This window comes from Carlito syrichta, unplaced genomic scaffold, assembly GCF_000164805.1.
Source record: "Carlito syrichta isolate Samal-C Ts95f unplaced genomic scaffold, Tarsius_syrichta-2.0.1 Scaffold316302, whole genome shotgun sequence".
Taxonomy (NCBI): domain Eukaryota; kingdom Metazoa; phylum Chordata; class Mammalia; order Primates; family Tarsiidae; genus Carlito; species Carlito syrichta.
This window is the reverse complement of record NW_007260398.1, coordinates 834,223-858,753: the sequence shown is the minus strand read 5'-3', so window position 1 is coordinate 858,753 and position 24,531 is coordinate 834,223. Positions and strand designations below refer to the sequence as shown.

General features: G+C 41.9%; 1 protein-coding gene across 5 annotated transcripts in view; it reads right to left on the bottom strand.

Moving 5' to 3' along the window:
* The window catches only part of LARP4 (La ribonucleoprotein domain family member 4), an 82,801-nt gene that overhangs the window by 27,983 nt on the left and 30,287 nt on the right, over window positions 1–24,531 (bottom strand). For 3 of the 5 annotated variants that reach the window (XM_008074089.2, XM_021707039.1, XM_008074086.2), the window contains 5 exons: window positions 24,070–24,217; window positions 21,050–21,205; window positions 15,785–15,860; window positions 8,372–8,508; window positions 5,913–6,016 (listed from right to left, as the gene is read on the bottom strand). In XM_008074089.2, the coding sequence (XP_008072280.1) occupies window positions 5,913–6,016; window positions 8,372–8,508; window positions 15,785–15,860; window positions 21,050–21,205; window positions 24,070–24,217 (621 nt within the window). The remainder of the gene's footprint in view (window positions 1–5,912; window positions 6,017–8,371; window positions 8,509–15,784; window positions 15,861–21,049; window positions 21,206–24,069; window positions 24,218–24,531) is intronic. The other 2 variants (XM_021707037.1, XM_008074087.2) reach the window with 2 other exon arrangements.

Sequence of the window (24,531 nt, the reverse complement as noted above, 5' to 3'; positions counted from 1 at the left end):
GAGGTGAGTGGATTGCCTGAGCCTGCAGGTTCGAGACTCGCCTGGGCAACTTGGCAAGACTTCATCTCTACAATAAATCAAAAATCAGCCGGGCGTGGTAGCACATGCTAGTAATTCTGGCTAATCAGAAGGCTGAGGCGGAAGGATCTCCGGAGCCCACTGGGTCGAGGCTGCGGTAGCCGGGAGCGTCTACTGCACTCCAGTATGAGCGACAGAATGAAACTCCAACTCAAAAAAAACAAAAAACAAAAAACAGCCGGGCTCAGGGGCTCAAGCTGTAATCCCATGCTTTGGGAGGCTGAAGTGAGTGAACTGCCTGAGTCCGTGGGTTTAAGACCCGCCTGGGCAACTTGGCGAGACCTCATCTCCACAATAAATCAAAAATTAGCCAGGTGTGGCAGCACGCGCCTATAGTTCCAGCTACTTGGAAGGCTGAGGCGGAAAGATTGCCAGGGTCCAGCAGGTCAAGGCTGCAGTGGCCAGGAGCGGCCACTGCACTCCACTCTGGGTGACAGAGTGAGACTTCAACTCCAAAACAACAACAACAACAACAAAAACTTGGGCCAGGTGCAGTGGCTCAAGTCCGTAATCCCAGCACTTTGGGAGGCCAAGGCAGGAGGACTGCCTGAGCCCAGAGGTTCAAGACCAGCTTGGGTAACATGGTGAGACCTCATCTCTACAATAAATAAAAAATTAGCCACGTGTGTGGTAGCACATGCCTGTAGTTCCAGCTACTTGGAAGGATCACCTGAACGCAGTAGGTTGAGGCTGTGGTGGCCGTGAGCAAGCCACTGCACTCCAGCCTGGGCAACAGAGTGAGACTCCAATGCAAAAAAAAAAAAAAAAAAGCTGGACGAAGTGGCTCATGCCTATAATCCCAGCACATTGGGAGGCTGAGGTGAGAGGACTGCCTGAGCCCACGGGTTCGAGATCAGCCTGGGCCACTTGGAGAGCCCTCATCTGCACAATAAATCAAAAAGAAAAATTAGCTGGGCATGGTGATGCATGCCTGTAATTCCAGCTGCTTGGAAAGCTGAGGGAGGAGCACCTGAGCCCAGAGGGTTGAGGCTGCGGTGGCTGTGAGCATGCCACTGCACTCCAGATTGGGTGACAGAGTGAGACTTCAACTCAAAAAAAAAAAAAATTAGTCTGCTGTGGTGGCACATGGCTGCAAATTCCAGCTTCCTGCGAGGCTGAGGTGGGAGGATCACCTGAGCTCAGGAGTTCAAGGCTGCAGTGAGTTGTGACTGTGGCGCTGAACTCCAGCCTGAGGAGAGTGAGACCCCAACCCCCCCCCAAAAAAGAAATAAAGAAAAATGAAAAGAAAACAGCAAGTTAACAATAAGCATTCCTAAAATAGAAGGAGAGGAAACAGTAGCTACTGAAATGTCACAAAGGATCAGACACTGATCTACTCCTCAAAACCACCCTGTGTCAAAGCTTTTAACACCTCCATTTTATACATGAGGAAATGACAGCTTAGATGGCTTAACTGTACTCACACTACCTAAATGTGACACTCAAACCCAGCTCTGTATACCATCAAAATTCAGTTTGTCTAATACTTAAAATTCAAGAAAAATAACAACCAGCAACTAGCCGGGCTCGGTGGCTCAGCCCGTAAATCTACACCTTTGGGAGGCTGAGATGAGTGGATTGCCTGAGCCCGCGAGTTCAAGACCCGCCCAGAAAACTTGGCGAGGCCTCATCTCTACAATAAACCAAAAATCAGCTGGGCATGGTAGCACGCCCCTGTAGTTCCAGCTACTTGGAAGGTTGAAGTGGAAGGATCGCTGGAGCCCAGCAGGTCGAGGCTGCGGTGGCCGGGAGTGGCCACTGTACTCTAGTCTGGGCAATAGAGTGAGACTCCAACTCAAAAAAAGAAAAAAAAAAAAGGAAAAAAAATAACCAGCAACTCCCAAATATTCAAAGCATCTGAGTAGGCTAAACTGCCCCACAAGATATCAAAATATGACTAGGTATGAATTTTTTTAAAAGATTAAATACTAAGCTGATGGGAAAATCAACATGACAATTATGAAGTCTAGTTTGCATTCTAACTCCTTCCAGTTTTCAGTACACCGAGTTTAAAAAATAAAATGTTTATAGTTATGATGAAATGTTCTTGTGTCAAATACTCCTTAAAATAAATAAAAGGGCAACCAGCTTAATTCTGTGACTTTTGTGAATATGGTAAAAGATCACCAATTTCGAACAAAAAAATTCTCATCCAGGCCTGATGCAGTGACTTATGCCTTAAATGCCAGCACTGCGGGAGGCCGAGGCAGGAGGATCGCTTAAAGCCAGGAGTTTGAGCCTAACCATGGCATCATAGTGTGACCCTATATCTAGAAAAAAATACAAAAAATTTGGTAGTTGTGGTTGTGCACATCTATGGTCCTAGCTCCTGGAGAGACTGAGGCAAGAGCATTGCTTGAGCCCAAGAGTTTAAGTTTGCAGTGAGCTATTATTGGGCTCAAGACCTCCTCCCAAACCCCAAAACACTCCCATTCAGTCCAGAATTATCAGAATTTTGGTGATCTATCTGTGGAACTATTAGGTTACCACCCACTGGTCTCTACCTTCAAACATCCACACAAACTCTCTGAATATTTCTAATTCCCTTAAAGTATGAAATGAAGTTATTCAAATGCTAACATAATCTCTATTTTCAGGCTTTACCTTTTTTTTCTTGAGTTGGAATCTTACTCCATGCCCAGGCTGGAATGCTGTGGCACACTCATGGCCACCCCAGTGTCGACCTGCTGGACTCCGGTGATCCGTCCACCTCAGCCTACCAAATAGCTGGAACTATAGGCACATGCTACCATGCCTGGTTAATTTTTTTTTTTTTAATTTACTGTAGAGACGAAGTCTCGCCAAGTTGCCCGGGATGGTCATGAACCTGCGGGCTCAAGCAATCCATTTGCTTCGGCCTCCCAAAGTGCTGGGATTACAAGCTGAGCCACCAAGCCTGGCCAGCTATCCTTTTTTTTTTTCAATAGCTTTAGGGCTACAAGTGGTTTATGGTTACATGGATGAATTGTATATTCTGGGCATTGGATACACCCATCATCTGAACAGAGCATTTTATATCCATTGGGTAATTTTTTATCCCTCACTCTTCTCACCCTCTCTCCCAAGGCTTTATCATTCTAAGGGAACAGTTAAGCTCATAGATTTATATTCTCAAGCATAAGGGAAGCCTGGATTTAAAGTAATCAAAAATGTATTCCATCTGATAGGAACCATAAGAGGTGATCATCCCAAACTCTCATTTTAATATGAAATTTCATAAGGCTGGGTTGAGAGGATTGCCTGAGCCTAGAGGTTCACGACCAGCCCAGGCAACTTGGTAAGAACTCATCTCTACAATAAATCAAAAAATTAGCTGGGCGTGGTAGCATGTGCCTGTAGTTCCAGCTACTTGGAAGGCTGAAATAATTGCCTGAGCCCAGTAGGTCAAGGCTGTGGTGATCGCAAGCGAGTCATTGCACTCCAACCTAGGCAACACAGTGAGACTTCAACTCAAAAAAAAAAAAATTCATGATTACTACTTAGGTTAGGCTACCTTTCTCTGGCTATTTTAGTCATCTGGATCTCCTTTACATTTTAAAAAATAAACATTATGTTGCTGCTTTGGTCATTTTATTTACCATTTGTCATGTGTACAAACCCTTTATGTGTCCAATATATGAATTATAATAACTATAAAAATGATAATACTGGCTAATTTTACTTGCCGGATACCGAAGCTCTTCATATATTACATTATATAATGCTCACAACATCCCTACACTCAATACTACACTCATTTAACACATGAGAAAACCAAGGCAAGAAAGGTTAAGAGGCAAGGTTACAGCTAACATAAAAAAAGCTGGAATTCAAACCCAAACTGCCTGGCTCTATAGTTTAGGTTCATATCCTTTATCTGGTTTTTTTCGTTTGTTTTTGAGTAGGAATCTTAGTTGCCCAAGGTTGGAGTGCAGTGGCACGCTCATGCCCACCGCAGCCTCGACCTACTAGACGATCCTTCCACCTCAGCCCTCTATGTAGCTGGAACTACAGGTGTGTAACACCACACTCAGCTAATTTTTCTTGATTTATTGTAGAGATGGGGTCTCACTAAATTGCCCAAGCTGGTCTCAAGCCCCCGGGCATAGGCAATCCTTTCACCACTGCTGGGATTATAGGCGTGAGTCATCGCACCAGGCCTTTTTATTTTTTTAGAGACAAGGTCTCACTCTGTCACTTAGATGGGAGTGCAATGGTGTGATCAGCATTCACTGCAGCCTCGAACTTTTGGGCTCAAGCAATCCTCTTGCCTCAACCTCCTGAGTAGCCAGGAATATAGGTGCATGCAAACATACTCAGTTACTTTTGAACTTTTTTTGCAAAAACATAGTCTTGCTATGTTGCCTAAGCTGGTCTTGAACTCCTAGACTTAAGCAATCTTCCTGCATCAGGCTCCCAAAGTGCTGGAATTATAGGTGTGAGCATCCAGGACCAGTCTACATTGTTTCTTAATATTGTAAATATTCCTCTACTCCACAGTTTTCTTTCAATATGTTACTTTTAACATATAGTTCCTTTTCTCATTTCTCTCACCACTCTAAATTTTAGAAAATATTCATTCTGAGATTTAATATTGAATAACTTTAGACAAAAAGATTAACTATTAAGGCATCAACTTTGTTATGTGGCAAAGGTCTAAAGATTTTTTTTCTAAATGACTAATCAGTTCCAATAGATCAGTTACTGATTAATCCTGCCTTCTTTAATTTATGGTGCCTTAACATGGCAACTTAAAGCAAAGCTCTATGGCACAGTGGTTAAGAAGTATGTGCTTTAGAATCAGAGGAATCAAGTTCAAATCCAGACTGTCATTTATCAGCCCATTTATCCTTTGGCAAGTTACTTAATCATCCTAAGGCTCGGTTGCTTCAACTTCAAAACAGATAACAAAGCCTTTGGAATTAAGTTAACTGCAAGGTATGCAACACTTGGTAGAACCTAATTGCTGAACAGATTACACTGTTTCATTCAAATATTAATTTACTCTTGCACCTGTAACAGGACTTCTTAATGACTGCCATTTTGCTTTATATTTTGCCAACAAACAGGTTAGTCCTGCCTCATTAATCCTACGTCAAAATACTCTTTTACATTCATTCTTACAGATTAATTCTCAAGTTTCCAAAACAGCATATTTATATTTTAACTGCCATTTGTCAAACCATTTAATTCAGAATCAGTATCACCGCAATACAGGCTACCCTTCCCTTTTTTTTTTAAAGAGACGAGGTCTTGCTAGGCTGCCCAGGCTGGTCTCAAATTCCTAGGCTCGAGCAACCCTCCTGGCTCAACCTCTCAAAGTGCTGGGATTATAGGCATGAGACACCATGCCCAGCTGCTAGTCTACCCCTATAAGAACATAGAACTATGTAACTTTTCCACCCTCTGTATCATTCAGGTACTTCAGAATTAAACACATATTATCCTATTCATAGTAATGGATATGAGGGCATTGGCTTATACTCTGCTTATATATCTATTCAAATTTATAGTTAAAGAACATTTAGCTTTAAAAATGATTGCCGGGCTCGGTGGCTCAGCCTGCAATCCCGCACCTTGGGAGGCTGAGGTAAGTGTATTGACTGAGGCCGCAGGTTCGAGACCTGCCAGGGCAATTTGACGAGACCTCATTTCTACAATAAATCAAAAATTAGCTGGGCATGGTAGAGCACGCCTGTAGTTGCAGCTACTCGGAAGGTTGAGGCAGAAGGATCACCAGAGCCCAGCAGGTTGAGGCTGCGGTGGCCGGGAGCGGTCACTGCACTCCAGTCTGGGTGACAGAGGGAGACTCCAACTCAAAAAAAAAAAAAAAAAAAAAAAAATTAATGACTTACCTCTATTGGTGTTGTTTCAGGAATTTCTCGAAGAATCAAGATACAACGCTTATGACTTGGTCTTACTTTCTCACCCTTCTCATCAACTTGTACCATGGGAGAAGCTAAAAAAGTTAAAGAAGTTAAAAAAGAAAGGATCTCATTCAAAGGCCACAAGTAGTAGGTTCAGGTGCTGCAGCTCATGCCTTTAATCCTAGCACTTTGGGAGGCCAAGGGAAGAGGATTACTTAAGTCCAGGGGTTCAAGAGTAGTTGAGGCAACATAATGAGACCTCATCTCTACAAAAAATACAATAAACTTAAAAAATAAAAGATCTTAAAAGTCACAAGTAGTGGGCCAGGCATGGTGGCTCACAACTGCAACTGCAGCACTTTGAGAGGCCCAGAAGTTCAAGACCAGCCTAGGCAACATAGCAAGACCTCTACAAAAAAATTAAAAAATTTGCTGGGTGTAGTAGTGCATTCCTACAGTCCCAGTCACTTGGGAGGCTGAAGCAGAAGAATCACCGAAGCTCAATAGGTCAAGGCTGTGATCAGGCCAATATACTCCAACCTGGGCAACAGAATAAAATCCCTAACTCATAAAAGTTTATCTGAGTATGAAAGAGTTTTAAAAGAAATTAAAATCTAAAAGTCTTTAAACCAAAAACTATACATAGATGATTAAAGCTGTCTTTAATTTCAACTTTACTTTTAAATACTACTACAGAGACCTAGAAGTCACCTTTTAGATGCTGATTTTGAGGAAATACTGAATAAATTTAGTACCACAAAGCCAAAATTTTAATTTCTATTCCCTCAGGGAGATAATATGCCACATATCTCAGAGCAGGTAAATAAAGGGACTAAAAGAAGCAGTTAAAAGTGAAGGCTAGGAAACAGGTGGAGGACTCTGCCTATCCCTGCCAATTTAGTTATGTACATAAGACTGGGTCATTTTAAGAAATGATGTCAAGTTGGGCTCGGTGGCTCAGTCTGTAATCCCACACTTTGGGAGGCTGAGGTGAGTGGATTGCCTGAGCCCGCAGGCTCGAGATCTGCCTGGGCAACTGGGTGAGACCTCATCTCTACAATAAATAAAAAAATTAGCTGGGCGTGGTAGTGCACACCTGTAGTTCCAGCTACTTGGAAGGCTGAGGCGGAAGGATCGCCAGAGCCCAGCAGATCGAGGCTGTGGTGGCCGGGAGCGGCCACTGCCCTCCAGTCTGGGTGACAGAGTGGGACTCCAACTCAAAAAAAAAAAAAAAAAAAAAAGAAAGAAAAAGAAACGATGTCTATACAAAGCAAGTAGAGAATCTAACAATGTTTATAACCCTTGGGGAATGAAAATCTTCTATCCCACATAAGTCTGTTATTGGACTGGCTATATTTTAACTTTGAAACATTTCATATAAAAGTGAAAACTGCTTTTATTCAGCGAAATAGTTAACAAAACCCACTAAAGAGAGCTTACCAAGAAATACTGATACAAGACACAAAATCCACTAAAAATTCCTTCAATCAAAAATGTATAAAACCTTTACCAAACGACAGATTGGAGTTTGTCAAACTATAGGTTGCAACTCATTAGTTTATAAAATAAGTTTAGAATAAAAAAGATAAGTTCATTACAAATATTTAGTATTGGCCAGGGGCGGTGTCTTACGCCTGAAACCACAGCACTTTGGGAGGCCAAAGGCAAGATGGTTCCAACATGGATGACAGAGTAAGACTCTGACTGAAAATAAAACAAAAATGTGGTGTTAACACACATAACTAACATGTCAGTTGATGGAGGAACATGGTGTATATTGGGCGGTGATATAAAATGTACTTCTTACTTGGGTTCAAAAGTTTGAAATACACTGCTTTAAAGGGGTGTGATAATGACACATTGGGTTTTTTTTCTTTTGAGTCAGTCTCACTCTGTTGCCCAGGCTGGAATACAGTGGCATGCTCACGGTCACAGAAGCCTCAACCTGCTGGGCTGGGCTGGGCTGGGCTGGGCTGAGGCAATCCTTCAGTCTCAGTCTTCCAAGTAGCTGGAACTACAGGCATGTGCCACCATTCCTGGCTAATTTTTTCACTTATTGTGGAGACAAGGTCTCACCAAATTACCTAGGGTGTTCTTGAACCCCTGGGCCCAGACTTTCCTCTCTTCATCGACCTCCCAAAGTGCTAGGATTACAGGTTTGAGCCACCGCACCTGGTTGACACATTGCTTTCAAACAACCCAGAAAAAAATGAGATTTAATTTCTTATACTTGCTAAGTAGGCATCAAGATGAACAACTAAGGTATAGAGCTGATATAGAAGCTGTATACACATACAAACACACACACACCATTCAATAAAAATAAAACTAAATTACTGGATCAGAAAGAGGGTGGCAGTTTAAAAAAATTCCCTGCATGATCAGAAATCAAAATAATATTTAGCTTTAAAATTTTTAAATATAAGCTAAAAGGCATTTTTACATACATCTCAATACTTCAAGAATCAGATCAGGGTCTGTGGTCAGCTTTTTTATTTCTTCCATGTTGGCAACTGTCCAAATTGGGATGAACTGATCACTATCCATTTGAGATATCAAGTAAAGATCCTTTGATAAATTTTCTCTGAAAGAAACAGAAACAACAGTCCTATAAAACAAGCAATTCTTAAAAAGCACCTAAAGAGGCAGCTTATTTACTTTTATCACAAAGTCTAGGGAAACAAAATTATGCTATCAGAAATAACATAGCAGGCCAGATGTGGTGGATTACACCTGTAATGCCAGCAGTTTGGGAGGCTAAGATGAGAAGAATGCCTGAGGAGTTCAAGACCAGCCTGGACAATATGGTGAGACCTTGTTGTCTCTACAATAAATAAATAATTAGCTGGGCATAGGTAGTGTGCACTTCTCAGGGGTTCGAGATCAGCCTGAGCAACATGGCAAGAACTCATCTCTAAATAAATCAAAAAATTAGCCAGCATGGTGGCACATGTCTGTGGCTCCAGTTACTTGGAAGGCTGAGGCGGAAGGATCACCTGAGCCCAGAAGTTCGAGGCTGCGGTGGCCGTGAGCATGCCACTGCACTTCAGCCTGGGCAAGAAAGTAAGACTATGACTTAAAAAAAAAAAGACAATAACATAGTACACATATATCAGATAGTACCTAGTATTTATTACAGCTTATGAATCCCCAAACATATGTGAACCAACAGTTAAGGACAAAGGATTACATTTATATGGAAAGAGGTTTAATATTAAACAGCATGGTAAAATATTATATATAGTATAGTTCTATAATTTAACTTTGAACTGACTCATGAAGGATTTTTCCATTTCTAAATGTTTACTCTTTTATGAGCATGTTTGACTTTAATAATTTAAATACATACATATTCATTCATATATATATATATTTTTTTTTAAATAGCATCTCACTCTGTCACTTAGGCTGGAGGGCAGTGGCACACTCCCGGTCACCACAGCCTGGATCTGCTGGGCTCAGGTGATCCTTCCATCTCAGCCTTCTAAGTAGCTGGAACCACGGGCACACGTCACCACACCCAGCTAAATTTTTGATTTACTGTAGAGATGAGGTCTCTCCAAGTTGTCCAGTGTGATCTTGAACCAGTGGGCTCAGGTAATCCTCACACCTCGGCCTTCCAAAGTGCTGGGATTATAGACGTGAGCCACCACACCCAGTCTAAAATATATATATTTAAAATTAAGACAAAAGATTATCTAAGGTGCATTAAAAATGAAGATGTATCTCAGTGCTTTGGCTGAGGCAGAAGGACTGCTTGAGGCCAGGAGTTCAAGAGCAGCTTGGGAAACACAGTGAAACTTCATCTCTACAAATAATTTAAAAATTAGCCAAGTGTGGTGGTGTGTGCCTATAGTTCCAGCTGCTGGGATGCTGATGTAGGAGGATAGCCTGAGGCCATGAGTTCGAGAATGCAGAAAAAACTATGATCATGCCAAAGTACCCCAGCCTGTATGACGCGGTAAGACCATTTGTCTTAAAAAAAAAAAAGTTGCAAACACTTTTATCTCACACATAATATCTTATTTAACAAACTGAGATAAAGTCAAATTCATGTCTTATTATTAACAAATATTCTCTGAAGTAACCTTTTTTCTCAAAGAGGCTTAATCTGACCACCCTATTTAAAACTTCACGAGCCGAGCTTGATGGCTCAGCCTGTAATCCCGCACCTTCGGGAGGCTGAGGTGAGCAGATTGCATGAGCCCGTGGGTTCGAGACCTGCCTGGGCAACTTGGTGAGACCTCATCTCTACAATAAATAAAAAAAAATTTAAAAATTAGCCAGGCGTGGTAGCACGTGCCTGTAGTTCCAGCTACTTGGAAGACTGAGGCAGAAGGATCGCCAGAGCCCAGCAGGACAAGGCTGCAGTGGCTAGCAGCGGCCACTGCACTCCAGTGTGGGCGACAGAATGAGACTCCAACTCAAAAATAAAATAAAATAAAATAAAACTTCACACAAGCACTCCTAATTCCTTTAACCTTGCACTTGAATGCTTTTCCATAGCTTTTATCACATAACATATTTCTATGTTGCTTATTATGTATATTGTTTTGTTTCCCCCATCAAGGATCTTTGTGTTCAATAAAGTGTTTCAACACCCTAATATTTGGCAAAGAGTAGGTTCCTTATGTTCAAATTCCATTAAAATAGAGTAGTAATGACATTTTTAGGTTACAGGTAGTGGCTGTTTTTGGAGGAGGTGAGAATATATATTAGTAATGGTTAAAACTAACACTTCAGCATAAAATAAATTAATATTTCCCCAGGCCAGGCACAGTGACTCACACCTGTAATCCCACTGAGCATTGCTTGAGTCTAGGAAGTCAAGGCTACAGCGAAAGTTGTGACCGTATGACTGTACTTCAACCTGGGCCAGAGTGAGACTACAACTCAAAAAAAAAAAAAAAAGCCAGGTGCAGTAATGCACCTGTAGGCTCAGCTTCTCAGGAGGCCAAGATAGGAGAATTGCTTGAGCCCAGTCCAGGGTTGCAGTGAGCTATGATCACACTATAGCATCCAGCTTGGGCAACAGAGCAAAATTCTATCCCAAAAACTAAAAATAAAAATTTAACCAAGCGTGGTGGTATGTGCCTGTAGTCCTAGCTTTTTGGGAGGCTGTGTCATTGCACTCCAGTCCTAGGTGGGTGACAGAGTGAGATTCTGTGTCTTAAAAAAAAGAAAAGGTAAATAAATCAGCCCAATCAAGATACTCCTTAAGAACCTGAAAATAAGACTTCTATAAACATCTTTGTACAACTAAAAAGTTGTAAGCCTAAATCAACTTTTAGCAGGTCTTTTTTTTTTGTAAATGAAGAGATGGAGTCTCACTGTCACCCAGGCTAAAGTGAAGTAGCATAATCACAGCTCACTGCATCCTCAAACTTGTGTCCTGCCTCAGTCATCCATGTAGTGAGAGCTACAGGTATACACCACCATACCCAGATAATTTTTTATAGAGACGAGGTCTTGCTATGTTGTTCAGGCTAGTCTCAAACTCCTTGCCCAAGTGATTCTCCCACCTCGGACTCTCAAAGTGCTGGAATTACAGGCATGAGCAGCCCAGCCTATCACGTCTATTCTTATAAAACAGTGTGTCAGGCCGGGCTGGGTGGCTCAGCCTGTAATCCCAGCACTTTGGGAGGCCGAGGCGAGAGGATTGCCTGAGCCCGCAGGTTCAAGACCCACCTGGGCAACTTGGCGAGACCTCGTCTCTACAATAAATCAAAAAGTAGCCGGGTGTGGTAGTGCGCGCCTGTAGTTCCGGCTACTTGGAAGGCTTGAGGTGGAAGGATCACCAGAACCCAGCAGGTTGAGGCTGGGGTGGCCAGGAGCGGTCACTGCACTCCAGTCTGGGCAATGGAGACTCTAACTCAAAAAAACAAAAACAAAAACAGTGTGTCAAAACTCTTAGCAAAAGAGACTGTACTTTGTCAGAGGTAAATCAAATGAATGAATATAACATTTAAGGTTTACCTATTTATGAGTAATACTTGTATGAACTAATGGCAATTTTGCTGAGCTACAAATTATCAATTGCAGAGCTGGTTTTGAGCTGTATCATGGTCCTGACTAGAATGGGGTAAATCATGACAAGTGGGAACTCCCAAAACAACAACTAAAATAGAGTGAATAAATTACACAAAACACGTTTTTGGAGGTGTAGGAGAGCTATAGAAGCTTCAAGGACAAAATGACTAAAATACTAGAAGGAAGATCTTTCCTTCCTGACAGCATTTACAGATCCTTGCTGAGACCCTACTGGGCAACAGAGAAACCAGCAGAGCTTCAGGCAATCGTGCCCAGGCATGGGGTGTATGTACTAGTGTGTATAAGACAGTCAAGAATTCAAGCTACAAAAGCCCCTGAAACACAGTTAATCTTCCACAAACATGTCTTCTATTTCTTTTTTTTTGAGTTGGACTCTCACTCTGTCGCCCAGATTGGAGTGCAGTGGCACGGTCACAGCCACCCCAGCGTTGACCTGCTGCTCTGGCGATCCCTCCGCCTCAGCCTTCCAAGTAGCTAGAACTACGGGGGCACACTACCACGCATAGCTGATTTTTGACTTATTGTAGAGAAGAAGTCTCGCCAAGTTGCCTGGGCTGGTCTCAAACCTGTGGGCTCAGGCAATCCACTCACCTCAGTCTCCCACTTCTGAGCTCTAAGGAGAAAAATAGGATATTGGGAGCCATGCAGAAAAGGTAGAATAAAATCCATGTGGTCTTGTGATTAAGTCCCGGTGGAAGGAGAAAAACTGCATCAAACATAAGTCTCTCCCATAGGAAATTTGCCAGATTTTGAGGCTGTATGGGGTAAGAGGCTAAAGAGCTAATCTTAAACCTCTGAAGAACAGATCTAAATTTTCTTGGTGTTTGAGGATTAAGGTGACAGAAAACTGCCACCAAACTCTAAATCAGTAGTCTGAGAGGGCTGTATAGGAGGGACAGAGATAAATCAGAGATGAACTAAGTCTAACTAAAATGGTTGCTCAGCCCTGACCCAGCTCAATTCCTGACTGGATTGTAGCAATCAGCATTTCACTCTAACAGAAAAAAGTTCACACTCTGTAGCAGGGAGAAAATATGTCACCTGCAGCTGCTAGGCTTCTTTTATGTACAGCATACAATTAAAATTTATAAGACACACAAAAAGGCAAAAATTTAAGACAGAATCAAAGGAAAAAACTCAGACAATATAAGCAGACCCACAAATCATCCAGTCAGTAGGAAAGATTTTTAAAATAGGCCAGGCAGAGTGGCTCATGCCTGTAATCCCAGCACTTCGGGAAGTGGAGGCAAGAGGGCGGGCTGAGTCCATGGGTTCAAGACCAAGCCTGGGCAACTTGCTGAAATCTCATCTCTATAATAAAGCAAAAAATTCAGCCGGGCATGGTGACACACGCCTGTTTCCAGCTATTTGGAAGGCTGAGGCAGAAGGATCGCCTGAGCCCAGCAGGCCGAGGCTGCGGTAGACATGAGAGAGCTCCCAGCCTGTGCAACAGAGTGAGATTCTGACTCTAAAAAAAAAGAATATAAAGGCAAATAATACAGAGGAGGGGAAAATGGGAGATATTTAGGACAAAGAGTCAATTAAACTCGAGCCAAGATTGTACTGTGTATAACGAAATAAAGAAGACTATCATAAAAACCAGGTTTCTTCTTTTTTTTATTATTTTGAGTTGGAGTCTTACTCACTCTATCACTCAAGTTGGAGTGTGGTGACACGCTCACAGCCACTGCAGTCTCGAACTGCTGGGCTCAGGTGATCCTACCACCTCAGCCTTCCGAGTATCCTTAACTACAGGCACATGCCACTGCTCCTGACTGATTTTTCTTGATTTATTGTAGAGACGAGGTTTTGCCAAGTTGCCCGGGCAGGTCTCAAACCCCTGGACTGCTCAGGCAATCTCCTCACCTTGACCTCCCAAAGTGCTGGGATTACAGGCATGAGCCACCACATCTAGCCAAATTCAGGTTTCTAGCTTGAAAAATAGGTTCACTGGTCTTATCATTCACCAGAGATAGGAAAAATGGAAGGCATTACATTTGCAAGTATATCCAAACTCCTGTCTAATTTTGGAAGTGGTAGTTCTATATACTGACATTTTAGGACCTTCGAGCTGTAAGAGGTTGACTGAAAGAACTCCTTATTTAACAGACGATGCTGATAATGTAAACTCTTTGCCTATCTGCTTGCTATCTTGCTAAAAATAACCATGGCTAGGAGGGTTGTGAAGAATGAAAAATTTAGGTGATGATTACATTAAAGGCTCAGACTTCACCACTACACAATATGCCCAAGTAACAAAACTGCATTTGTACTCCTTACACTTATACTAAAAGAAAAACATCTCATGACCAAGGTTAAAGAGCCAACTAAATATATAAATTAAGAGAGAATTACTTATTGAGACCTCTAAACCTGAATATGCTCATAGAAAAAGTATCTGGACCAGGCACGGTGGCTCATACCTATAATCCTAGCACTTTGGGAAGCCGAGGTGATAGGACTGCCTGAGCCCGCGGGCTTGAGACCAGCCTGGGAAATTGGTGAGATCTCATCTCTACAATAAATCAAAAAATTAGCTGGGCATGGTGGTGTGTGACTGTAGTTCCAGCTACTTGGAAGGCTGAAGCAGAAGGACTGCCTGAGCCCAGCAGGTCGAGGCTGCAGTAGCTGTGAACATGCCACTGCACTCCAGCCTGGGTGACAGAGAGACTCTATTCAAAAAAAGAAAAAGAAAAAAGAAAAAGTATCCAGCCAGGCACAGTGGCTCATTCTTATAATCCCAACACTTTGGGAGGAAAAGGTGAAAGGACTGCCTGAGCCCGCAGGTTCGAGACCAGCCTGGGCAACCTGGCGAGACCTTATCTCTACAATAAATAAAAACATTAGCCGGGCATGTAGTGTGCGCCTATAGTTCCAGCTACTTGGAAGGCTGAGGCAGAAGGATCGCCTGAGCCCGGGAGGTCCAGGCTGCAGTGGCCATGAGCATGCTACTGTTCTCTAGCCTGGGTGACAGAGTGAAACTCTAACTCAAACAAAAAAGAAAAAGTATCCAATGAAAAAGTTTTTATTATCTTTCTACTGAGAATAGATCGCCAGCCTAACAAATTGAAGTAGATTTCTTTAAATCTACTTAAAAAATATACTGGTGGGGTATGGCAGCACATCCGTGTAGTCCTAGCTGCCATACTTTGGGAAGCCGAGGTGAGAGGATTGCCTGAACCCGCGGGCTTGACACCAGCCTGGGAAACTTAGTGAGACCTCATCTCTACAATAAATCAAAAAATTAGCTGGGCATGGTGGTGCGTGCCTGTAGTTCCAGCTACTTGAAAGGCTGAAGCAGAAAGACTGCCTGAGTCCAGCAGGTCTCAGGCTGCGGTGAAAGGACCACTTCATCTCAGGAGTTCAAGGCTACAGTGAGCTGTGATCATCCCACTACACTGCAGTCTGGGCAACAGAGTAAGACTGACTCAAAAAGAAAGTAAGTGGCTGGGTGTGGTAGCTCACACCTATAATCTTAGCAAAAAAAAAAATTTAAAAATTGGCCAGACGCGGTATGCGCCTATAGTCCCAGCTACTCAGGAAGCTGAGGCAAGAGGATCACTTGACCCCAGGAGATCGAGGCTGTGCTGAGCTGTGATCTTGTCACTGCACTCCGTGTCCTGGGCAACAGAGAGAGACCCTGACTCCAAAAAAATAAAAAATAAAAAAACAGCTGGGGGTGGGGGGAATACACTGATACCAAATAGATCATTCAAAGGCTACAACCATCATTAACTCTATTCTACAAGTGTTTGATACAGACTAACCAATCTCAATAAAGGATTATATCAATAAAAATGATTATGTACCGTGAGAAACAGAATTCTAATTGTTTCTTCAGACATTCTTTTAGGTCTTCTGTAGAAATTGCTGAATTGCTTTCTCCTGATGGCAGAAAACAAGGGGGGGGGGAGAAAAGTTAATATCAAGTTACCACAGGTGGTGAACTTTACATAGTTATATTCAGAAGTCACCAAGTAGCCATAAATTAAAATTCACCGCAAACCTGTTGTTATTATTCTTACAACTGGATAGTTCAGGGGCTAATTAATTTCTTTTAACATAGTCTTTCTTCAGATAAACATCATATTAGGTTAACAGTTATTTCATCAGAAAATTAACTCACCATTGATACTAGAAGCACTTAGCTATCATATTGTAAGTCACTGCCCTAAACACTTAAAAAATGTTAACTACTTATTCCTTTAACGAAAACTCAAAGAACAAAAACAAGAGTAATTTTAATTATTTTTTTGGATTTTTTTTGGAGTCAGAGTCTCACTCTGTCGCCCAGGCCACAGCAGCCTCGACCTGCTGGGCTCAGGTGATCCTTCCACAACAGTCTTCCAAGTAGCTGGAACCACAGGTGTGTCATGGGCTGTCCGGCCAATTTTTCTGATTTATTGTAGAGATGAGGTCTCAGTAAGTTGCCTCCCAAGTTGCTGGGTCTACAGCCATGAGTCACTGCACCCAGTGAGTAATTTAAATATGAAGACAGAAACTAGCTAAACCAAATGAGATACATTTTTATATTACTATATCTTTTATTGGTAATAAATCTGAGGTTTCTCATTCCTTAAATTTCACTCTCTTAATACTTTTTTCATTCCATGATTTTAGAGCACTATACCTTCCTGGGCATGCTTATTTTATTTGTTTTTATTATTTTTTTGAGATGGAGTCTCACTCTGTCACCCAGGCTACAGTACACTAGTGCGCTCAAGACCATCACAGTCTTGACCTCCTGGGCTCAGGTGATTCTTCCACCTCAGCCTTCTAAGCAGCTGCAAACACCATGCCCCGCTGATTTTTTTTATTTATTGTAGAGACAAGGTCTCCCCATAATGCTCAGGCTGGTGTCGAACCCCTGAGCCCAGGTAATCCTCTTGCCTCCGCCATCTATAGTGCTGAGATTACAGGCGTGAGCCACTACACACAGTGGGACATAGGTTTTTCATTCTTTTTTTTGATACTTGGTTCAGCATCTAGGAGTCAGTAACACATTTTTTATCCCCAGAGTAATTTCCTCCACTATTTTAAAGATTTTCACAAAAAACAATATGCAGAAGCCTATTGATCCACATGATCAACACTGTTCATATTTACAATATAATTTAGAATCATTTCAGGCTTTTTGACTGGTATGTTTTCACCATGTAATGTCCTTGTCATAGATTTCATTCCTACATGATTCCAAGTGCTGAGAATTTTAACAATCATTTTGACCTTTCATGCACAAAGTGTAAGATTATTTTCCCTACCTATATACAAAGTTTTCTCATTAAAAACTTCAGCTTTTTGGGTTCTGCTGGTATTCTGGTTCGATTGACTTTGTGCCAGTAAGATGATATTTCATCTTTACTAGCTCTTCTGCTAGGACAACACTAGTGTAATATCAGTCAGTAAACATATGGTATCCTGCTGCATTGGGAGCTTTTTCCAACAACTTTTTATATAAATATAATGGAATACTGGTGCTTACTGGAAGATCAGGTCGAATGATGCTTTTGGCTGTTATGCTGCCATAGTTGAGAAGAATTGAAAAAAAGATACTCTGGTTTCGAATCAACATTCTTGATAAATGTGTAATACCCCATTTGGTAGATTTATATGGATTGTATGTCATAAATGATATTTACCCTCTAAATTGAACAATGGATTCATCAACAAAAAGTGCCTGATCTGGTATGAAATACTGGGAAAATTTTGAAATGTATTCCAAATAATTACTGGTCTTCTGAATACGAGTTCTGATCATCCCATCACTCAACATTGGTATTTTCAAATGAAGCATCTAGGAGATTTGCATAAATCTTTCTCTACTGAATGTTCTGAAGAGTATTTTACTACTGAAAGCAGTTGACCAGTACTCTTGCAAATTTAGCACTTGAGTTATTCCAATATTAAGGATAACTGGTAGAAACTAAAAATTTCTGTCATCCTCATACCACTTATGCCAAATCAATTTGTGTGACAGTTGCTTTTTCTATATTTTCTCATCCTCATAACAATGTGTTTCTTAGCCGGACTTGGTGGCTCAGCCTGTAATCCCAGCACTTTGGGAGGCTGAGGTGAGTGGACTGCCTGAACCCGCGGGATCGAGACCCACCTGGGCAACTTGGCGAGACCTCATCTCTACAATAAATCAAAAATGAGCCGGGCATGGTAGTGTGCGCCTGTAGTTCCAGCTACTTGGAGGGCTGAGGTGGAAGGATCACCGGAGTCCAGCAGCTCAAGGCTGCGGTGGCCGGGAACGGTCACTGCACTCCAGTCTGGGCGACAGAGTGAGACTCCAACTCAACCCCCCCCCAAAAAAAACAATGTGTTTCTTTTATTACACTGTCCAATAATTCATTTGTAAAATACAGAGTAAAATAGTCAATCAGTGCTCTTATATTACTTGCCCTGTTGTCTGAAGATATACAACAAAATTTATTTCTGCTGAAGGACTGTCTTTTTCCGCAACATCTTCCCATTCTTCACTTAACAATGCATTGTCTTCTAATTCTTCGAAACTACTAACACTTTCACTGCTATCACTTTCACATCCACCTGTTTTCTTCTTAGTGGAATGATATCACTAGCGCTACTATTGTTTTCTTCTACAATATTTACTTTTTTAAAACTTATTTAAGTCTAAATCTAACTAATCTTCACTGCTGGTTATATTTTAACTCTCACTTTTGTGTATAAACTAAATAAGTGGACAAAAGTTTCTAATTATAAATAAAATTAAATTTATCAAAAGAACATTACTTTTCCAATTTTACCTTTCCAACTTAGTGCAGATCGATATATTTGACCTGTGCCACTCCATACTACAATATGTTCTGCCTTCAACTTTAAAGTCTCTTTCTGGCAGGGCGTGGTGGCTCAAGCCTGTAATCCCAGCACTTTGGGAGGCTAAAGCGAGAGATTACCTGAGTCCAGGGGTTCAAGACCAACCTGGGCAACTAGGTGAGACCTCGTCCCTAAAATAAATCAAAAAATTAGCCAGGCGTGGTGGTGAGTGCCTGTAGTTCCAGCTGCTTGGAAGGTTGAAGTGCAAGGACAGCCTGAGCCCAGCAGGTCAAGGGTACAGTGGCCATGAGCATGTCACTGCACTCCAGCCTGGGCGAAAGAGTGAGACCCAAACTCAAAAAAAGAAAAAAAAACAAAGGAGCAGCAGTTAGGCAAATTTTGACCACACGTAGAAAGAACTTATCACCTTAAATTATCACATAAAAATACGGTACCCCTCCTACTTTAGAAATCACCTTATAAGCCAACAGACCTCAGAAATCAAATGCAAATGTTTATTATGAGGAAATTGAGGACAAAGTTCATGTATCTTTTTCAAAGTCACAGAGTTATTTAAAAGAAGAATTAGAAATACCTACTTTGCATTTATAATTATTATTATTATTTTTGAGTCAGAGTCTCACTCTGCCACCCAGGCTGGAATACAGTAGCATGCTCACAGTCATCCTAGCGTTGACCTGCTAGGTAGGTTCAGGCAATCCTCCTACCTCAGCCTCCCAAGTAGCTGGAACTACAGGCGGGCTCTACCACATCTGGCCAATTTTTTAAAAAATTTATTGTAGAGACAAGGTCTTGCTAAGTTGCCTGGATTGGTCTTGAACCTGTGGGTGTAGGCATCCCACTCGCCTTGGCCTCCCAAAGTGCTGGGATTATAGTCTGAGCCCCCGAGTCCCGCCTATAATTAATTTTCAAAAAGATCCTTTAGATATTAGAAAAATTAGTTAGAAAAAGTATTTGGAAGGTTGAGGCGAAAGGGTTGCCTGAGCTCAGCAGGTCGAGGCTGCAGTAGCTGGGAGTGTACCACTGCCCTCCAGCCTAGGTGACAGACTGAGACTCCAACTCAAAAACAAGAAAAAGAAAAAGAAAATTAGATAGGATCTGTGGTTCATTTGTAGTTTCTTTAAAATTTTGTCCGTTTTAAATTTGACTACTAAATATCCATTTTTGGCCGGGCGTGGTGGCTCATGCCTATAATCCTAGCACTTTGGGAGGCCGAGGTGAGAGGATTGCTTGAATCCACAGGTTTGAGACCAGCCTGAACAACTTGGTGAAACTTCATCTCTACAATAAATAAAAAAATTAGCCCACCGTGGTGGTGCACGCCTGTAGTCCCAGCTATTTGGAAGGCTGAGGTGGAACGATTGCCTGAGCCCATCAGGTCAAGGCTGAGATGGCCATGAGCCTGCCACTGCACTCCAGCCTGGGTGACAGAGTGAGATTCTGATGACTCAAAAAATAAAAATAAAAAATAAAAATCCATGTTCATTAAATTAACATGAAAAAGTATTTCAGATGTTGAACTGTAGCAGAATCCACGTTTTTAATACAGTTTTTTCCCTTAAAAATCACCTCGGCAATTTAAAAGTTATACATAAATTTCATGCAGACAAAAGTGACAGGAAAACTTGACAGAACTTGCCTTAACCTAACAGATTGAGAAACTTGGACACACTGAAAAACTGTAATTTAAGTCTCTTACTTATTTTTTCCTATATCTTTAATTTCACAATTTCCTTTTTTTTTTCTTTCTTTTTTTGAGTTGGAGTCTCACTCTGTCGCCCAGACTAGAGTGCAGTGGCCGCTCCCGGCCACCGCAGCCTCAACCTGCTGGGCTCTGGCGATCCTTCCGCCTCAGCCTTCCAAGTAGCTGGAACTACAGGCACGTGCTACCACACCCAGCTAATTTTTGATTTATTGTAGAGATGAGGTCTCGCCAAGTTGCCCAGGCAAGTCTCGAACCCGCGGGCTCAGGCAATCCACTCACCTCAGCCTCCCAAAGCATGGGATTACAGGCTGAGCCACCAAGCCCGGCTTCACAATTTCTTTAATAAAACCACACTCAAAGTAAACAATCATTTTAAATTACAAATTTCATGTCTGATTATCTGAAAATGGCTTAACAATCACCTGACATTTTACTAACACAAGTTCCTTTTCAAATAAGAAAACAATGACACAGGTTTCTCAAAACAATGATAAAGAGACTCTGTAGGGGCCTAGGGGAGAGAAAGTATACTGAATTTTCATTTTAACAATAAAAACATCAAGTTTACCAGAAACATCATATATTTGGTAACTTAGATCTTCTGGTCCTAAAATCATTCCATCAGTTGATTCCTCAATGCCTGCAGTATTTCTTGTGGTTTCGCAAGATGAAGAATACATTACTTCATATTCCTTACACATATCTTCTGATAGGTCTGTATTACCTGTAGTCAAGAAAAAAAACACAAATAATAATTATTTAAATCCTATCTTTAGGAATTCTGAGCAATATGTCTCCTATAACAAGATGTCAAGGAATTCTACCAGTTGAGAAAAATGTTCATATGGTTTTGTTTATTTTTTATATTTAGTAGGCTCACTGTCACCCAGACTGGGGTACAGGGTCATGCTCATGGTCACTGCAGGTTTGACTTGCTAGGCTCATGTGATCCTTTCATCTCAGCCTTCCAAGTAGCAGGAACCACAGGCGTGCACCACTGAGGCTTACTAATTTTTTGATACAGTGTAGAGATGAGGTCTCGCCAAGTTGCCCAGGCTAGTCTCAAATCCCTAGACTCAGACAATCCTCTCACCACTGCCTCCCAAAGTGCTGGGATTACAGCCACGAGCCACCACACCGGGCTATATGATTTTAAATAAGAGTTATCTCTGGACAGGCACAGTGGATCACACCTATAATTGCAGCACTTTGGGAAACCGAGGTAGGATGATTGCTTGAGCTCAGGAGTTTGAGACCAACCTGGGCAACATAGCAAGACCTTGTCTCTCCAAAAAAAAAAAACCCCCCAAAACAAACAAACAAACAACAACAACAAAAGATTAACCGGGTATGGTGGCCCACACGTGTAGTCCCAGCTACTTAGGAGGCTGACGCATGAGGAATGTTTGAGCTTGAGAGTTTGGAGACTGAGGTGAGCCATGATTCTGTCACTGAATGACAGCATGGGCAACAGACTGAGACTTCAACTCAAAAAAACAGAAAAGGGTCAGGTGTGGTGGCTCAAGACTGTAATCCCAGCACTTTAGAAGGCAGAGGTGAGAGGACTGCCAGAGACCAGGGGTTCAAGACCAGCCTGGGCAACCTGGTGAGACTTCATCTCTACAATAAATCAAAAAATTAGCTAAGCATGGTGACATATGCCTGTATTTCCAGCTCCTTGTAAGGCTGAAGTGGAAGGATCGCCTATGCCCAGCAAGCCGAAGCTACAGTGGCCGTGAATGTGCCAATGCACTCCAGCCTGGATGACAGAGTGAGACTCCAACTCAAAAAGAAAAGAGAAAAGAAAAGAAAGTTATCTCCCAAAAGGAGATATGTTTTGGACACGATAGATAAACTAAAATGATTAACAATAGCTAAAACTTATATAGCACTATGTATCAGACTGCTTTATGTACATTATTCACTTAATTCTCAGAAAATCCTATGCTGTAGGTAATTGTTGTTTCTGTTTTATAGATGAAGGAAACAAGCAGAGAAATTAAGTTATTTGCTCAAAGTCAAACAGTGAGTAAATAACAGAATCGAAGATTATAGATCAAAACGGATTTATATATATTATAAATGGGTTAGATGCTGGACCCAAAGACATAGCTACTACTTGAAATTAGTGACAATTGGCCGGGTGTGGTGGTTCACACCTATAATCCCAGCACTTTGGGAGGCCGAAGTGTGAGGATTATCTGAGCCCAGCCTGGGAAACTTGGTAAGACAACAAATTAAAAAATTATTCAGGCATGGTGGCGTGTGCCTGTAGTTGCAGCTACTTGGAAGGCTGAGGCTGAAGAAACGCCTGAGCCCAGCAGGTTGAAGCTGCGGTGGCCAGAAGCATGCCACTGCCCTCCAGCCTGGGTGACAGAGTGAGACTCCTACTAAAAAAAAAAAAACATTAAAAATTAAAAAAAAGAAATTAGTGACAATCTTCAGGTTGGATATAAATAAAATTACTTACAAACCACATATTATATATTTATATTTAATATATATTTAATCACATAATTAAAAGATATATGCCCAGGTTAATGAACTGGTTTTGTCATACATTTAACCAAAATGTAATTATTCTTTTAGCCATTAAAAACAATGAAATAGCCAGGCTGGGTGGCTCAGCCTGTAATCCTGCACCTTTGGGAGGCTGAGGTGAAAGGATTGCTTGAGCCCGCGGGTTCGAGATCCACCTGGGCAGCGAGACCTCATCTCTACAATAAATCAAAAAAATCAGCCAGGCATGGTAGCGCACACCTGTAATTCCGGCTACTCGGAAGGCTGAGGCAGAAGGATCGCCGGAGCCCAGCACGTCGAGACTGAGGTGGCCGGGAGCGGCCACCACTTCACTCCAGTCTGGGCGACAGAGTGAGACTCCAACTCAAAAAAAAAAACAAACAAAAAAAACCCAATGAAATAGCCGGGCTCGGTGGCTCAGCCTGTAATCGCGTACCTTTGGGAGGCTGAGGTGAGTGGATTGCCTGAGCCCGTGGGTTCAAGACCCGCCTGGGCAGGCGAGACCTCATCTCTACAATAAATAAAAAAATTAGCCGGGTGTGGTAGCGCGTGCCTGTAATTCTGGCTACTTGGAAGGCTACGGTGGAAGGATCGCCGGAGCCCAGCAGGGCGAGGTTGTGGTGGCCGGGAGCGGCCACTACACTCCAGTCTGGGCGACAGAGTGAGACTCCAACTCAAAAACAAAACAAAGCAAAACAAAAAAAAAATGAAATAATGTCTTTTGCAGCAACTTGGATGAAACTGTAGAATTAATGCAAGAACAGAACACCAAACACCACATGTTCTCACGCACAAGTGGGAGCTAAACTAAGGATCTGCAAAGGCATACACAATACTGTAATGGGCACTGGAAACTTGAAGGCGGAGGGTAAGAAGGGGTGGAAGGATGAAAAATCACCTATCAGGTACAATGTGCACAGGTGGAGGTGGTGGGTACATTTAAAGCCCAGACTTCTTTGCCATATATAATGTAACCATGTAACCGAAGACCATTTGTAACCCCTAAAGCTACTGAAATAAAAAGAAAAAACAAAATGTGGCTATTCTGATGAAATATTTAATACTTACCCTCAGGATGAGACACTGATGTAGCTGCTGTTTCATGCCAAGAGCTTTCAGTTTCATGGGTTACTGGAGTGGCATCAGTATTTCCAGGAGGAATTTCTTGCCATACTTTGGCATTGGGATTTAAACCAGTTCCTTTAGATGTTACCTGCTAAATATCAAAGGATCTATTAGTAAATTTTAAAAGTCAGGGTAATAAAATCATTAATGTAGATGAAACGGTCTTTACATGACTTAAATGTAGGAAGAAACAATAATCTCAAATAAATAATTTAATACTATTAAATAGTTTAATAACAAGAATTACATAAATAGTATGAAATTTTTTTGGTTTTTTGGGGATTTTTTTTGTTTTTGTTTTGAGTTGGAGTCTCACTCCGTCGCCCAGACTGAAGTGCAGTGGCCGGCACCACAGTCTCGACCTGCTGGGCTCCGGCGATCCTTCCACCTCAGCCTTCCAAGTAG